Here is a 16,956-nt window from a genome sequence, read left to right as displayed (position 1 = left end):
ACTTGTAGCAGTGGAATGACTACTGGACTTATTCTCTTCTATCTTTTTTCTGTTTTTTGGTAGAATATAGTTTTAAAAAGTTTGGTATAAATTAAATTTTCATTGGATATTTATTGACTGGGTTAAAGGGTAACCTGATAATTCTGGAAGGATATCAAAATTATGACTTGAATCCACCCAATCAAGTTTAACTCCAAAATTGGTTTTCGTAAAGGTAAAGCTGCTACAATTCGGGATCCGGTAGCCAAGTACTAAAGGGTGTTTATGGACTGGACCGTGGGCCGTTTCTTCAAATCAAACCGATCCTTTCGGATTTTTGGAAAACCACAAATCAAATCTGATGCTGCTCAATTTGGATGTTCCTACCAGGAGGTGATTTGGCTTCCAGATGTGGTGGATTTGCAAAAAAAAGAATCAAGGAACCCGAGGGTGGTTACCCGACGAGGTCGCTCCGATGCTTAAGTCAGTAACTTACGAGTTGGAGGTAATTTAGAAAGCTAGAGAGCTAGTGAGCAGTGATTACGTGTACATTTGCCCCCGAGGGGTTGGGGTCTTTATATACTGGAGTCCTCGCAGGATTTTCGGAGTGGTTCCGGGATTCTCGTCGTGATGTGGCATGTCCGAATCGGTCGGAGGAGATAAGGCTACTTGTCACGAGGCATGATCCTGTGAAACATGGAATCCAGTAATGAAATCTTCGGGGTTATCATGTGGAGGCCAGTCAATATTATTCGAACTGATGCCCTCGGGTCTGACCTGTTACGAACACCGAGGTGCCTGGTAACCGAGGTGACATTAATGCAATCGTGCCCCGAAGTGAACTTGTCCCGAGGTGGATTCGCTTTCGAGGTGGGCCTATCACGAGGTGGTTCGGATATCCGAGTTTGGCCCGTCGCAAACTTGGGTACGTCGGGATGAGTTGTCGCCCAGTCGGCTAGGTCGTGTCCATGTGTCCCTCTATTATTAGGTTGGGCCAAATCACCCTACACCAATTGCCTCCCACTCCCCAGGCCAAGGGTCCTGACTTGGTGCGGGGAGTTCATGACGAGCCAAGTGGCTTTGGTCTGAGGACCGAGCAGTTAGTCAGATGACTCACGGGTTGGACTTGTTCGGCCACCCGACTCAACTAAGAAAATGCAAGTCCTCTCTGGTTTATGCGGACGTCACACGAATTATAAACTCCGCGGACGTAAAAAAACACGCTAAACTGAATTTACCCATGGGGGTCGTGCAGTCGGTTTTCCTAGGAGCCGTAGAATTGCTTGAATCTTGATCGTTAGTTCTCGGATATAGCGGCTATAAATAGAAGGGTCCGCGACTCATTCCTCGCCACAAATTCTGCAATTGAGCTCTCCCGAGGTCGCGTCAGAGTCTTCCAGCTCGGTTTTCTTTCTGCTTCCCACTTCGTTCCTTGATTTCGGTGAGTCTCTTAGATTTTTCCTGTTTCCAATTATGTCGAGCTCTAGCATAGATAGAATTGTAGATAGCGTTAGCAAGGAGGCGCCGCTGTTCTTGCTGGGGAAGTCAGTCAACGGCAGGGTGCCTCCCCTCATCAGTCTATAGAGGGATCCTCTGACCCCAAAGTTGGGCCATCTTGTTGGGGAAGTCAGTCCTGGCGTCTCGGTATCGCTTTCCTGACAACCTAATCTTCAGTCTTCCACTAGGTCAGTATCCTTAGGATCACAACCACAGCAAGCTCGCTGTTTTTGAGGAGCAGCTCACGGCAAGACTGTGCTTCCCTCTTCACCCCTTTCTGATAGAGGTTGTTAGGTTTTACAACATCACTATCGACCAGCTTCATCTGAACTCTATTCGGAACATAGTTGGCACCATCTCTTTGTTCCACGCCTATAACCGACCTTTATCCCTTGATATCTTTACCTCGATCTGTGTGATCAAGCGAAACTCAGCTTGTTTGCACAGGGACATATGACAGAGCTATTACATCTCCCCCAGGCCTGGATTCAAGATCCTGTCCGGCTACCCGAACAAGGTTCCGGCCTAGAAAAGAGGGTACCTCATCGCCCATATCCCGGAGGGGTGGTCTTTCCCAACTCACTGGAGGGTGGCTACCTAGGACCCTGGGTGATCTTTCCTGACTCTTGGAGGGACCTCGGCCTTGAGATGAAGAGCTTGTTGGCCGAGGAGGCGCTGCTGCAAGCTAGTTTGAGCCCTCCTGGTAGGTTTCCTTTCAGATACATTGCTTAAAACACCCTTTATGCTTTTTGACTAACTGTTTGTTTTCTGCAGCTATGATGCCAGAGGTTGATGCAGGAAGCCTTCTGATGAGCTCTTAGAAGGGGAAATCGAGGCCCATGTTGCTGAACCAATCTCCACCAAACTCCCAAGGGAGGAGGTCGAACCCACGGTACCCGAGGTTGTTGCGATGGAGGACTACAAGGAGGAAGTCTAGCCTCAGGAACCAGAGGATGCATCTGCACCAGAAGTGCCTACTGCCGAACCGGAGCTAGCTCCTGCTGACGAGGAGGAGAGTAATACGAACCATGTGTTCACGATGTGAAAAAGTCGGGATGTTGTCTTTCCGAAGGAGGTCAAGCGATGGGCTCAGATGCTCTCGAAACGGCTTCTAGGACTAGCTACTAGTCATTGAATGGTGGTAAGCATTCTGCCTTCGGCTTCTCTCTCTTCCCCCTTTTTTTTATATTGACCTCGATTTTCTTTTGATAGGTTAACACCGCCCTTCACGCATTGGCTTGCCAGTCTGCGATCCAGTCAAAGCAGGCTCGGGACGCCAAGGTGGAGGTGTGAAAGCTCCATCACGACCTGGATCTAGCCCGGGGTGAGGTACTTCGGGTAAAGAAATGAGCTGAGTGCCAAAAGGAGCTAATTCTGGATCAGGAGGGGCAGATCCTCTCACTGACCGAGGAGAATACCAAGCACAAGGAGCAGATTTCTACGATGGCTACGAAGGAAGAGGAGCTGACCGAGGAGAGGACGCGGTTTCAACGAGAGATCGAGAACCTTGAAGCAATGGTCCAAGAGCAAACTCAGATCTTCGAGACCACCATCGAGGAGGCGCAGTCAAAAGAGAGAACTAAGGCCATTGAACGCTTCAAGGAGTCCTCGGAATTCCGTGCTCTTCAGGTCGAATACGGTTCAAACTCCTACCGCTCTGGATTCAAACTATGCAGGTATCTAGTCCGGAAAAAGTTTCCTGATCTCGACCTTAGGGCCATCACAACGGTGGACTTAGCTCCAAAAGTGGTTATGGCAGCGAACGAGGAGCCTGACTCGTCCGAGGAGGAGAGCGATGACGAGGTCGAAGTAGTGGGCCCCTCGGACGTGGCTGGCAGTCCTCCTGTTTGAGAATCTTCTCTTCTTTTATGTTTTCCTTCTAATCATGAATGTACACCCCGAAGCTATTGAGCTCATGTCACAAATGAAGTTTTCTGTACTTACAATCATTTTGTTGATGAAATACATCTTTTTGTCTAATCTCTGCATAGAAATATTCTAAGTGTGAGTGACTTCCGATCTGGGCAGCAAATGCATAGGTTACCCGAATTGCCGAGCTACCGAACTGGACGATAAGGATAACCAACCATAAGAATTTTCTAAGTGTGGATTACTCTGAACTACCTGCCCAAACAAGTATGAGTAACTCGCACACGTGCTACTCATTTAAATGTCGGTTGTCCCTAACGGGTCCAACCAGTTGTTTTACGTCGAAGTGGGCTAGACATCGTAGGGCTTACACCCAAGCTGTCTATGCCTTAGGCATTTAGAGGCATTTTGCCTATGCCGAAGAGGCGACTAGGACTTATATACCCATGCCGAGGAGGCGACTGGGTTTTGGGTGCCCATGCCGAAGAGGCGATTGGGACTTATATAATGACGAATCCGTCTATTCGGTACCTTAGCCCTTAGGCCTTGGGGGGCAACTTATTGTCCACCCTTCTTGATTCTACCCATGCCGAAGAGGCGACTGGGGTTTATACAATGCCGAGGTCTTTTACTAGTTTGGCACTTTTAGTCCTTAGACTTCTGGGAGTGACTTGCAATCCGCTCTCCAATTAGACGATTACAAATAGTACCGCCTCAGGTTGCTGGCGTTCCACACCTGGGGCACCTGTTTCCCTTCTAGGGTTTCGAGCTCGTATGTACCTTCCCTGAGCACCCGCTTTACTCGGTAGGGTCCTTCCCAATTCAGTCCAAGCTTACCAACACCAGGCTCAGGCACCATGGTTTTACGAAGCACCAGGTCTCCAATGCAAAAGTTCCACTTCATGACTCTGGCGTTATAGTACCGAGCCACTCTCTGTTGGTAGGCCGCAGTCTGGATGTATGCGAGATCCCGTACCTCTTCAACTAGGTCGAGGTTGGTGTGTAGCTCATTGTCATTTGTCTCTTCGTCGTATGCCTCCAGGCGTAGCGTGGGCACCTCGATCTCGGCTGGGATGATTGCCTCCATGCCGTAGGTGAGGTTGAAAGGGGTTTCACCCGTGGCGGTCTTCACAGTGGTTCGATAGGCCCACAATACACAGGGCAGCTCATCTACCATAGTCCTTTAGCTCGGGCTAGGCGTGCTTCCACCGAGGTGAAGTTTTGTTGTATCCCCATTTGGTTGCAGAAATTCTAAAACTTGATGTCTTCAAATTGTTTGCCGATCGGAGATAAGCACTTAGAGTAGTCCGAAGCGACACACTATGCTTCTCCAGAAGAAGTTTTGGACGCTTCATGCTGTGATCGTCGCCAGTGGTTCGGCCTCCACCCACTTTGTGAAATGGTCTACTACTACCACTAAGAATCTCCTCTATCCTGTTGCTGGCGGGAATGGTCCAAAGATGTCGATTCCCCACTGCACGAAGGGCCATGGGCTAGTGAGATACTTCAGGTCAGCAAGAGGCTGGTGGTGGACATTGGCGTGCCTCTAACACTTGTCGCATCTTTTGACGAGTTCTAGTGCATCTGTCTTCATCGTTGGCCAGTAGTAACCTTGTCGAAGTGCTTTTTGGGCGAGAGCCCTGCCCCACAAGTATCCGCCACACAGACCTTCAAGAGTATCATGGAAAATGAGTTCAGCTTCTGAGGGTCGCAAGCAGCGTAGGTAGGGGAGCGTGTAGAATCTTCGGTACAGTCATCCGTCTATTATGACATACTTGGCTGCCTATCGCTCTACCCTTTTAGCTGCGTTATGATCTGCAGGGAGGGTCCCGTGGAGCAGGTAGCTCGCGAGCGGATCAATCCAGATCGGCTTTGCTTGTGTAACAAGAGCAACCTCTTCTGCCCCCCCCCCTGAGAATGCTAGGCCGAGGCAGGTTCTCTATGTACATGGTCCTCATGGTGTTGTCGCTTATGTTGGCTAACCGGGACAAGGCATCGACCTCTGCGTTCTCGGATCTCGAGATCTGTCTGATGAAGTACGACTGGAAATCGCGTAGAGCCTCTCTAACTTTAGCTAAGTAGGTGACCATGGTTGGCTCGTGAGTTTCGTACTCACCGGTGACCTGGTTGACCACGAGCTGGGAGTCGCTGTAGATGACAATATGCTTGGCTCTTACTTTGTTCGCTAGGGAAATCCCAACTATCAATGCCTCATACTCCGTCTCATTGTTGGACACGATGAACTCGAAGCGAAGCGCATGCTCCAGCTTCACCCCACTTGGCCCGTACAGAATGATACCCGCTCCGCTACCTTGCTGATTTGATGAACCGTCCACATGGAGGATCCAAGGCTCCTCCTCCCAGGTTGGTGTTGCTCTGACCGGGGGAGGTACCGCACTGGTTAAGCTTCTCCTCTGTGCTCGAGCTCAATCGGTTCTAGAACTGCAGTGCTGAAGGTACATTCTACGACGAAGTCAGCCAAGACTTGGGCCTTGATTGCTGTCTGAGGCTCGTACTGGATGTCGTACTCGTTGAGTTCAATGGCCCACTTCATCAACCTATCGGAGACCTTAGGCTTGAGTAAGACTTGCCTCAGGGGTCTGTTGGTGAGGAGGATGACGGTATGAGATTGGAAGTACGGTCGAAGCTTCCGAGCTGCGGCGACTAGCGCGTATGCCATCTTTTCGATTTCTGGATATCTCATCTCTGTGTCCTGCTAAACTTTACTAACATAGTAGATGGGTTGTTGAACCCGATCTACTCTTTTATCAGTACCGAGTTTACCACCTCATCACTTGCAAAGAGGTACAATTTCAAAATATCTCCCTCCTCGGGTCGGGTTAGAACCAGGATACTGGTCAAATACCTTTTGAGCTCGTCGAAGGCGAGTTAGCATTCTTCGATCCACTCAAAGTCTTTATTCCTTTTAATTGCCTTGAGGAAAGATAGGCAGCGATCTACTGATTTAGGCTTGCATCCTGATCTGGTTATAGCCCAAATAAGCATCCAAGAAGCTCAGCAACTCATGCCCTGAGGTCGCGTCCACCAAATGGTCGACCTTGGGAAGTGGGAAGCAGTCCTTCAGGCAAGCTCGATTCAGGTTGGTATAGTCGATGCACATGCACCACTTTTTGTTGGCCTTTTTTACCAGAACGGGGTTAGCCACCCAGCTCGGGTAATGGACCTCCCTGATGAAATCGGCTGCAAGAAGTTTCCCGACTTCCTCATCAACTGGTCTCCAATGCTGCGGGGCTAGGTTGCGTTTCTTTTGTATAACGGACCTAACTACAGGATCAGTGTTCAGTTTGTGAGTGATTATTCTAGGGTCTATGCCGGGCATCTCTGCCGCGGACCATGGAAATTCATTTAAATTTTGAAGTAAGAAGGTTACCAGCTGAGAATGTAGAGGCTCCTCAATCGTCACACCGATTTGGAGAGTCCTCACTAGATCTTCTACTGAAACGGGTATAGGAATCGTCTCTTCTATTGGTGAAGCTCGCTCCTCATGGTATTCCGTAGGTCGCTCCAACTCGAGGTCGTCTGTTGCCTTGGCTTTCCCTCACGCATTGTCCTTGGTAACAGATATGGGGTCCGCAAGTCATGGGCGCTTTGGCGGATTCTGCTCTTCACGCTCCAGTTCACGGGCCGAGGTCTTACTAGCTGCTGAGGTGCAGCCCGCGACAATGGATCTGCCAGTGATCATGTTGATCACTCCACAGACAAGCCTTTCTTCGGGTGGTGGTCTCTGCCCGTTCTGCATATTACTTGACTTGGGAGCATCTCTCCTCTGCTCCCCTTGTCAATCTACCTGATTCTTATTACTTTTTTGTACAAAGTTTTCAAGTATCCACGACGGATAAGTTCCTCAATCTCGGTACTGTGACTATGATCTCTATGGAAATGACAATACAAATTCTTATTCCTAGTGGCGGTGTCCCCCTTTATCCGGGGTGGCCACCTTACAAAAGGAGCATCTTTAATCGTCATCAAAATTTCCCCTCGCCTCGCGTTGAAGGGGGGTGTAGCTCATCCTTTCCTCTGTAGGAGATCGGGGGTGCCATACCGACCAGCCATCTCCTCTGGTCGGGGACTTGCTCTTCTTCCTCTTACCGCTTCCGTGGTGCATCTTGTCATCGTCTCTCCTCTTCTCTGTTGGGGCTCCGACCTTTTGGTTCACTTCCTCTTCAGTCTCGATGAATTGGTCAGCGAGCTTGAGGAAGGCAGTGATATCCTTGGGCTTGTTCATCGCCACATACCACTTGAACTCTCGGTGAGTGGCTCCTCTCTTTGCTACAGCGAGTCTTACCGTGGGGTCCAAGTTCATGATCAAAAGGCAGGTGTCATTGAAGCGCTTGATATAGTTCAAGATGGATTCTCCCTCTTTCTAGACTATGCCGAGAAGGCTTTCCTGCGACCTCGGGCATTTTTTTGTTGGCAACGAAGTGTGAGGTGAATGCTCATACAAACTGCGCCTAGCTCTGGATTGCTCCGGATGGGAGGTTTCTATACCACATGCGCACCACTCCTCTAAAGGTTGTGGAGAAGGCGACGCACATGCAGGCTTCATTGGCCCTGACAAGGTGCATCTAGGACTGGAAGGAGTCTATGTGGTCACTCGGGTCAAACGATCTGTCGTACTTGTCTAGGGGAGGCACCTTGAAGTCTTTTGGCAAGGGAGCTGCTAGGAGATCAGGAGAGAGGGGAGATGACACCGAGAGAAGAGGGGTGGCCCTCGTAACCCCCGGGCTCACTCCTTCTTACCTTTGGGTTGCTTGGGTTGACTAGGCTTCGCGAGCTGTTCAGGAATATCGCGCGGCGAGCGTTGGGACACCGCCTTCGTTGCTTCTTGGTGGACTCTGCGTTGGTGCTACTTGCTTCAGTGCTATCAGGCCGAGTCTTGGCCTGGTGAGAATCAAGCTAGTACTGGCTTCCGTGGACCGAAGGGTCTTGTTCAGAGCTCGCGGCCAAGACTTCGAATCGGTTGCCCACCAGTGAGGCTCCCAATTGCTCGTGTTGGGATGGACCGGCCTTGGTGGGGCGAGCGCTTTCTGACCTTCCTTGTAGCTACGAGGCGGTGGAAGCTACTGGCTCTCTCCTGCTACGGGATGAGGCTTGGGAGGTTTCCCCTCGGTGAGGGTGGTTGCTTTGGCGGTGTCTGAGCGGCTGCTAGTTCTGCGGCGTTATCGGGCACCGTGACTGGGCTAGTTGTCAGCTTTGCTGGAACGTTGGGAACTACTACTGATAGAAACGACACAGGACTTGCTGTTGGTAGTGTTGAAGTTGTTGGACTTGCTACATCTGAGCCTAGATGGCCCGCACGCACTGCACTAGGTCACCCAGCTGGTTTTGCCCCACGGCGGGAGGAACCATGAAGGGTTTAGTGAAGGTGGTGTTCATCGCAAGAGGGAACGGGGTGTTCACCGCCTCAGCGACTTGGGGTAGCTCTAGTGTGGGGACCCCAAAGGCGCTGAGAGGTACAGTAAACTGGCCAATATGCACAACGGGGGCCTGAAGGTGCCCCCCAGAAGTGTTCGTTCCGCTGTTCTGCCCGGCGTTGCTAGAATATGCCATTAACGCTGGTGAAAGTTTGGTAGAGAAAGCTTTTTGAAACAGTTTTCCACAGATGGCACCAATTGATGATGCATAATCCGGCCACTCCTAGTTGGACGTGGCTGAGCTCCTAGCTGGCGACGGGCGAGAGATACCTGCGTGAAGAGGGATGAAGGAACCCGGGGTTGCTCACCCGGTGAGAACACTCCGATGCTTAAGTTAGTATTCAACGGTGAGCTGGAAGAGAATAAGTTTGCAAGAAGAAGAAAAAGCTAGAGAGTGGTGAATATGTGATACCTTGACCCCTGGGGGTTGAAGTCTTTATATACTAACACTCTAGTAGGTTCGGAGGGGCTGTTCCCAAATCTCTGTCGTGGCGATCTGTTGTCAGATAACAGTTCGGAGTGATTGGCCATCATTTGTCGGAACTGGGGAGTATGTGGGCTCATGTGACTGTTGTAGGGTACAGTCCCGCCAGGCAAGGGACAACCTCCAGGGTGGGCAAACACGACGCTGCCAGGTGAGAGACAATGAATGCGGTTCTCAGAGTTAGCAGACACTGCTGTCACGGGTGACCCCTTCATCGCGCCATCAAGCACCTACAGTGAGCCATCCGAGTGCCAGCCACGTGCTTTCATGGTGCCTACATGTGTGTCATGGGTGGGCTTTGCTTGTATTTTGTAAGGGGGACCGCCAATGGCGTAATTGTAATTACTTAGTATGCTTTTCCATTATTTCGATGTTCCATATTGTCACTCCCCCAAAAGCTTAACGTACTCTTTGAGGGGAGGTAGGTAGTCGAGTGAGCTCATAAGCGTGTAAAGGTTAAGCACGAGATCCCCTCGACACTGTACTGTGTGCTTGTGCTTACCACTGATTAATGCAATACAAGTAGCCTTTTGCTAATTAGTGTGCCTTCTTGTTGCCTTTCTGTGTGTGTTTGCTTTGTTTCGTAGGCTTACTCGCCCATTTCGAGTGCCGCACGGGGCCCCAAAGATTACCCCCGTGACAGTTGGTATCAGAGCGGGTTTCTCCTCAACGCTCGTGACCCTTCCATAGCAACACTAGTGGTGGCGCAATGAAGCACAACAAGGAACTCACCGACGAGATTGGGCATGGCCTTGCCCATGCGAGGGAGACTGATGAGTCTCTAGGCGATGAAGCCACCATAGAGAAGGCCCCAAGGGGTCGCACATCCAAGACAAGCAAGCCTGACAAGTTAGCTGACACGCTTGCTGCCTTCGACACGCGCATCCTTCGCTGTGAAGTGACTGTTGGGGAGATGCGGGACCGAGTAGAAGAAATCCACTTGAATGTGGAAACAATTGAGAGCTCCGTGGTGGAGTTAGAAGCCCGTCTGAATGGCGTTGTCAATGAGGTCCAAGATGTCCTGAATAGAACCCTCAAGGAAGTCCTTGGAACAAAATCCCGACAAGAAGGGAGCTCATCTCGATCCGACATCCAAGACCAGGTGGATGAGATGAGAGCTGAATGGGGGGCCATGAAAGTAGCCATGGCCTCTCCCTCCGACCTCCAGACTCAATTGGATGATCTAAGAGGAGACATGACGCTCCTCAAGAGACTAGTGGCCAGCGCTCCAAACCCCTCCACAACATTGGCCCCTGCTCGTGCGAAGATTCGGGAGCCCACACCTTATGCTGGCTCCCGAGATGCCAGAGAACTTGACAACTTCTTGTGGCAAATGGAACAATATTTCCATGCTGTTGGCATTGATGATGACCTAACGCAAATTCGTACAGTGATTATGTATTTGACTGACATTGCTATGCTATGGTGGCGCAGGCGATGCCAAGACATTGAACGGGGTACGTGCACCATCGAGACATGGGCTGATTTCAAGCGAGAACTAAAGCGGCAATTCTACCCAGAGAACGTGGAGTACCTGGCGCGGAAGAAGTTGAAATCACTCAAGCATCAGGACTCACTCCACGATTATGTTAAAGAGTTTTCAGCCCTTACCTTGGAGATCACGGACATGTCTGACAAGGATCTATTGTTCAACTTCCTGGACGGACTGAAGCCCTGGGCCGAATTAGAACTCCAACGCCGCAACGTACAGGACCTCGCCACGGCAATGGCAGTGGCGGAGCAACTCAATGAGACTAACTCATCAGACGAAGAAGCCCCTGAGCCAGAAAGCCCGCGTTCCCCTAATTTGAGTGGGGGAGCAGGTCCCTCACGCCCTCCGTACGACAACTCCCGCTTCAACAAGCCAGCAAGACAAGACTATGGGAAGAAACCACAAGGAGAACAAGGCCCTCAGCACCGTTACAAGCCCAGAACCGCTGGGTCCCCAATTTCTTGCTTCCTTTGTGGGGGAAATCACTTGGTTCGCAACTGCCCAACCAAAAGGAAGATCAATGCCCTCGTCGCCAAGCTCAGTGATGATGAGCAAAGCGATGAGGAAAAATCTGTGCAGGCGCCTAGAGTGGGCGCCCTTCAACTCTTCAACGCCATGGTGAAGAAAGAGGCCAATCATGGAAGGCCAAAGAATGCCCAAAGGGGGCTGAAGTACGTAGACATCCTCCTCGGCGGGAAGCCGACCCAAGCCCTTGTTGATACAGGGGCCTCCCACAACTTCATTTCAGTTGCCGAGGCCAAGCGACTCAATCTGAACGCTGTGAAAGAGACAGGGTGGGTCAAGGCCGTGAACTCCGGGGCAAAGGCGATTGAAGGCATGGCTCGTGGGGTTGACCTCCAAGTTGGACCGTGGACAAGCAAGGTTAATCTTTCAGTGGTACCCCTAGATGATTTTCGAGTTGTCTTGGGAATGGACTTCATGAGACAAGCAGAAGCAGCACTCCTACCTCACATCAACTCTTTGTGCATCTTGGACGAGCGCTCCCCTTGCATGGTACCAGTTACGACTTCCACTAAAGTTCATGGGAAGCGAGTTTCTGCACTACAACTTTTTCACGAAGACAGTTCTGCGTCAACAAGGAAGAACCCCTGTCAAGTACCTCACATCGACACTGGAACTGGTTGGGAAGTCGTCACCAGGAAGAAGCCACCTCCGAGACAGTTCCATTTTCAGCGTCAACACCAACGTCAGCGCCCAAGTCAACACCAGCAGCAACATCAGCTTCAACGCCAACCACATCAGCAGAAGTCGACTTCCCAGCAGAAGTCGCAAGTGCCCGCAACTAGTGGGCCCAACAGAAGAAGACCCAAGGCCGTGTCAAACGTTTCCCACACCTACTACCACGACCACCGGGGAGAGCGAGTGCCACCCAAGCCATCTAGGGACCACAATCACACTATCCCTAAGGCTAGTTCCTGTAGTAGCCCTGTGAGATACCCTTGGGGAAAAATGCATGGGAATCCACACCTTAATAGTCCAAAACACCATTTTGATCATTCCCTGGCCCAAACCTACCCCTTAGCCAAACAGGACCAGCCACTATCATACCTTGAGGCTGCCAGGAAAGGACTTAGCCATAGGAAACCCCAACAGAATGAGCCAACCCGACCATGCCACCAAAATATACACCTCGGCCTTGGACGACAGCCGGTTCGGGGAGCAGCAGAAGAACCCTCCTTCCGCAACAATGACTCTAAGCGACCAGCCGAAGCCGATCTCCGAGGACGTAGATCGAATTGAGTGGGGGAGAATGTCACGGGTGACCCCTTCATCGCGCCATCAAGCACCTACAGTGAGCCATCCGAGTGCCAGCCACGTGCTTTCATGGTGCCTACATGTGTGTCATGGGTGGGCTTTGCTTGTATTTTGTAAGGGGGACCGCCAATGGCGTAATTGTAATTACTTAGTATGCTTTTCCATTATTTCGATGTTCCATATTGTCACTCCCCCAAAAGCTTAACGTACTCTTTGAGGGGAGGTAGGTAGTCGAGTGAGCTCATAAGCGTGTAAAGGTTAAGCACGAGATCCCCTCGACACTGTACTGTGTGCTTGTGCTTACCACTGATTAATGCAATACAAGTAGCCTTTTGCTAATTAGTGTGCCTTCTTGTTGCCTTTCTGTGTGTGTTTGCTTTGTTTCGTAGGATTACTCGCCCATTTCGAGTGCCGCACGGGGCCCCAAAGATTACCCCCGTGACACTGCGGCACCAAACAAGGGACGTGGGTGCAGCTTTCGGGATTGATAGGTGCAGTTGTCAAATAGGAAGCTTCTCACAGGACTTAAGGCTACCTAATAACGAACCCTGTAGCGAGCTACCTTGTGGCGAGTTACTTGCGTCGAGTCGCTGGTGGTATGCCGAGGTGAATCTTACTCGGGGTGAATTGTCTTCGAGGTAGCTCACTTGCTTGGGTCTAGACTACTGTGAACTTGGTTGTTTTCCCCTTCCCGAGGCAACCACCTAAAAATAATCTAATTTGTGGATATTTTATAAATAGGATTATGGGAATTTGGGGTATTTTAGGAATTGGACTATGACAAATTGGGGGTATTTTATAAATAGAATTAAGGAATCATAAGATTATAAGAATATGAGAAAAACTTAGAGATATTTTAAAAGTCAATATTAAATTTATTGATATTTTACTAATTTACCACCAGGTTTGGGGAATTATATGCAAACCCCGTCCCTTCCCAATCACTGATTTGGAGAAAAAATATTTTCCCCGTCCCTATTTAAGATTCGAGAAAACTTGTCCCGTTTGAGGTGGGTAGGGTATTATTTATGTTTCATATACTATTTTTTAATAATTATTTATGTTTTATGTACTATTTTTAAATAAACTTTAAATGTTTTTTACATAAAAAAAATGAATGTTAAATCATATTTTAAACTTTGTTTAAAAAACAAAAAAAAAATATTCAATAACGAAATTCTATAGTAACTTTAATAAGAATATAAAATATAAAAAATGAAAAAATAAATATTGTTGAAATAGTGGAAGTAGATTAAATAATTGAGAGGTATTAAAGATTTTTATTAGTTATTTATTGTATTTTCGTTATAAATATATTGTAAGCAATTGTGTATTTTCGCTATAAATTTTCAATAATTACTAGAAATTAAACTATTGTTATTTGTTAGAGATTAGACTATTAATTTATTTGAAATTAGGAGTGTTCACTAAGCAAATCAGTTGAGTTGGAGATTGTTTGGCTTGCCAAACTGATCTAGTCGGGTTAGGGATTTGGTCACTCGAAACCGACCAACCATTAGTGAAACTAATCATTGGCTAATTAATAAATGTTAAAATTTTTAATGTTTAGCGTAATTTATATAAATTGTTGTAATATAATAACTTCTCATTAAATTTTTACAACAATTATTTATTCATAAAAGATATTACTAATTGGTGTAATTTTCTAATTTCTATAAAATCAATAATTACAATTATCAAATAATTCAAGGAAACTCGTTCAATAATAATCCATAATTTTTTAAACAAATAATAATTAAAAAATTAGGAAATTAATTTACAAACAAATATTCTCCAGAACTATTTAAATAATAGTCACTTATTATTATTCAACTAAATAATTATTAAAAAATTGAAAATTAAATTAGGAAATTAATCTATCAGAAATTGTTTCATACTTATTTCAATAAAAATCCATTATTATTATTTTAATAAATAATTGTGAAATAATTAAGGAAAATTATTAAATCTATCCACACTGGTCTAGACCACTTGGTTGACTTCAACTACTCTTGGTTTTACATTAATTAACAACAAATTATTTACTTATAATTAAAATTAATGTAATTTACCATGATTACATTAATTTACTATGATTACATCACATTGATTAATAGTAAATAATTTAGGCTTAAAAAGTAAATAATTTGCATTAATTCGCATTAATTTAGTGTTAGTTTGTTGTAAATAATTTACTTCGCATTAATTTATGTTTTTTCCAATCAAGTAATCAACAACAACTTTATTAATTTTTGGAAATATTTATCATAAAATATTGTAATTTATTGTTAGTTAATTAGTTATAAAAAATTATTATAATTGTAGGGATGGCAATTTTCCTTGTAAAACTAGGGCCTTATCTTGCCCCACCCCGAACGAGGCAAGTTTTCTCAAATTTTAAATAGGGATGGTGAAGAGACTAGGTGGAGACAACGAAAATATTTTTTCTCCAAATCAGGGACGGGGTTTGCATAGAATTCCCCAAACCCGATGGTAAATTAGTAAAATATCAATAGATTTAATATTGATTTTAAAATATCTCTAAGTTTTCCTCATATTCTTGTAATCCTAAGGTCTCACAATTCCATTTATATAATACCCCCAAATTGTCATAATCCAATTCCTAAAATACACCCAAATTCTCATAATCATATTTGTAAAATATTCACAAATTAGATTATTTTTTTTGTGGTTGCCTCGGGGTGGGGAAAATTTGGGGATTCCCCATCACTAATAGGGAATGGGTGCCTCGCCTTGAACCCGCCCCACCACCGAGGATGGGCGGGGATGGTGTAGAGTGTCTTGACTATAGGTGCAAGGGACAGGGAGGAGTGCACCATCCGGTGCATCACAGGGGGGCTTTCTAGTATGTATATATATATATATATATATATATATATATATATATATATATATATATATAGGCAGATAGATAAACAGTCCACACATGCATGCCTCTCCTTGCTCCAAACCCTCATTCCTAATTTCGTGATTTTTTGAATTTTTATCTTTTAATTCTACATAATTACCCATTAAAGCAATAAGGTAATAATATAGGCTTAACTATTTCTAAAAAACATAAAGAAAGTGGGTTTTGAGTTTCTAATGTTTAGCCATGCACCAATTTCCCCCACTTTATTCTAAATTGTCTCTAATTCCTATTTATCTCCTAAATTATGTCTAACTCGTATTTTTCTCTTAAATTATTTCTAAATTAGTAGAGAGATTCTCTCCTAAACTATCCCTAATCCCTATTTATCCTCTCCCTAATTCCTAAAATTCATCATGGAATTATATCATAACAATATATATTATAATTTTATGATCTATTCAATTTAAATTATATTCAAATAATAAAAATTAAAAATTAAACAATTTAAATATTTCAAAAACTAAATATCATAAATAACAAAACATTAAAAATATTTAAATAATTATATCAAAAAATATTTAATACTATGTAATAACTTTAAAATAAATAAAACTCAAATAATGAAAACTTTTGAATATTTTACATATTATTTAAATATTTAAATAATGAAATGTTTAACATGACTAACCTTTAAATAGTTAAAATAACGAAATTATGTAATAAATTTAAAAAACTTCTTAAAAGTAGAAAAATATTTATAATGAATATCATAGTATTCATATCAATAATAATTTAATAGTTTACAAAATTAACAACGAATTATGTAATAATAGTACCAATTATAATTTTATGGATTAATAAATTGAATAAATAATTAATATTTTAAAATTTTAAATAACTAAATAATATTGTAAATAACTAATTTAAGTTATATCAATTAATAATTATAGAAAATAACTTTCAAAAAAATAATATTTATTAGTAATACTTTCATTATATTATATATATAATAAAATTAATATTTATTGTATTTTTAATAATTATTTTTTATATTTTTTGATAAATATGTTTTCAACAATTATTCATAAATCTATTTTTATTTTGTTATTTAACACAAAATTATCAATAGTTATTGGAGATTAAAAACTATTATTTAACTTTTGAAATTTAATTTATTGTATTTTTGTTATAAATTTATTTTTAGTAATTATGTATTTTTTTATAATTTATTGATTAATATTTATAAGAGATTAAACTATCATTTGAGATTACACTATTTATTAACTAATTTAATATGTTTTCAGTATTTATTGTACTTTTACAATTGTTGTATTTTTATTAGATATCTATTATATTTTCATTATAAATTTAATTTTAATAATTGTGTGTTTTTGCTATAAATTTTCAATAATTATTGGAGATTAAACTATTGTTATTAATTAGAGATTGGACAATTAACTTAGCTGAAATTAGGAGTGTTCAAGGATTGGTTTAGTTCGGTTGTAGGATGGGTCAGGTCGGGAGTTTGTCACCCGAAACCGATAGACCATTA

At 44.7% G+C, this 16,956-nt stretch overlaps 1 protein-coding gene across 1 annotated transcript; it reads right to left on the bottom strand.

The window, feature by feature from the left end:
* Window positions 1-4,042: 4,042 nt before the first annotated feature.
* On the bottom strand, window positions 4,043-4,522 carry LOC148874901 (uncharacterized). The gene has a single exon (XM_088963016.1). The coding sequence runs from the start codon at window positions 4,520-4,522 to the stop codon at window positions 4,043-4,045; it is 480 nt and encodes a 159-aa protein (XP_088819142.1).
* Between the last annotated feature and the right edge of the window lie 12,434 nt (window positions 4,523-16,956).

The sequence above is a fragment of the Nelumbo lutea genome, chromosome 1 (genome assembly GCF_056320005.1).
Source record: "Nelumbo lutea isolate HS-2025 chromosome 1, American lotus-T2T, whole genome shotgun sequence".
NCBI lineage: Eukaryota > Viridiplantae > Streptophyta > Magnoliopsida > Proteales > Nelumbonaceae > Nelumbo > Nelumbo lutea.
The sequence above is the reverse complement of the archived record's forward strand: the minus strand, read 5'-3'. Positions and strand labels throughout refer to the sequence as shown.

Coding starts and splice junctions, on each gene's coding strand:
- LOC148874901 (XM_088963016.1), bottom strand. CDS start 4,522: ATGGTAGATGAGCTGCCCTGTGTATTGTGGGCCTATCGAACCACTGTG.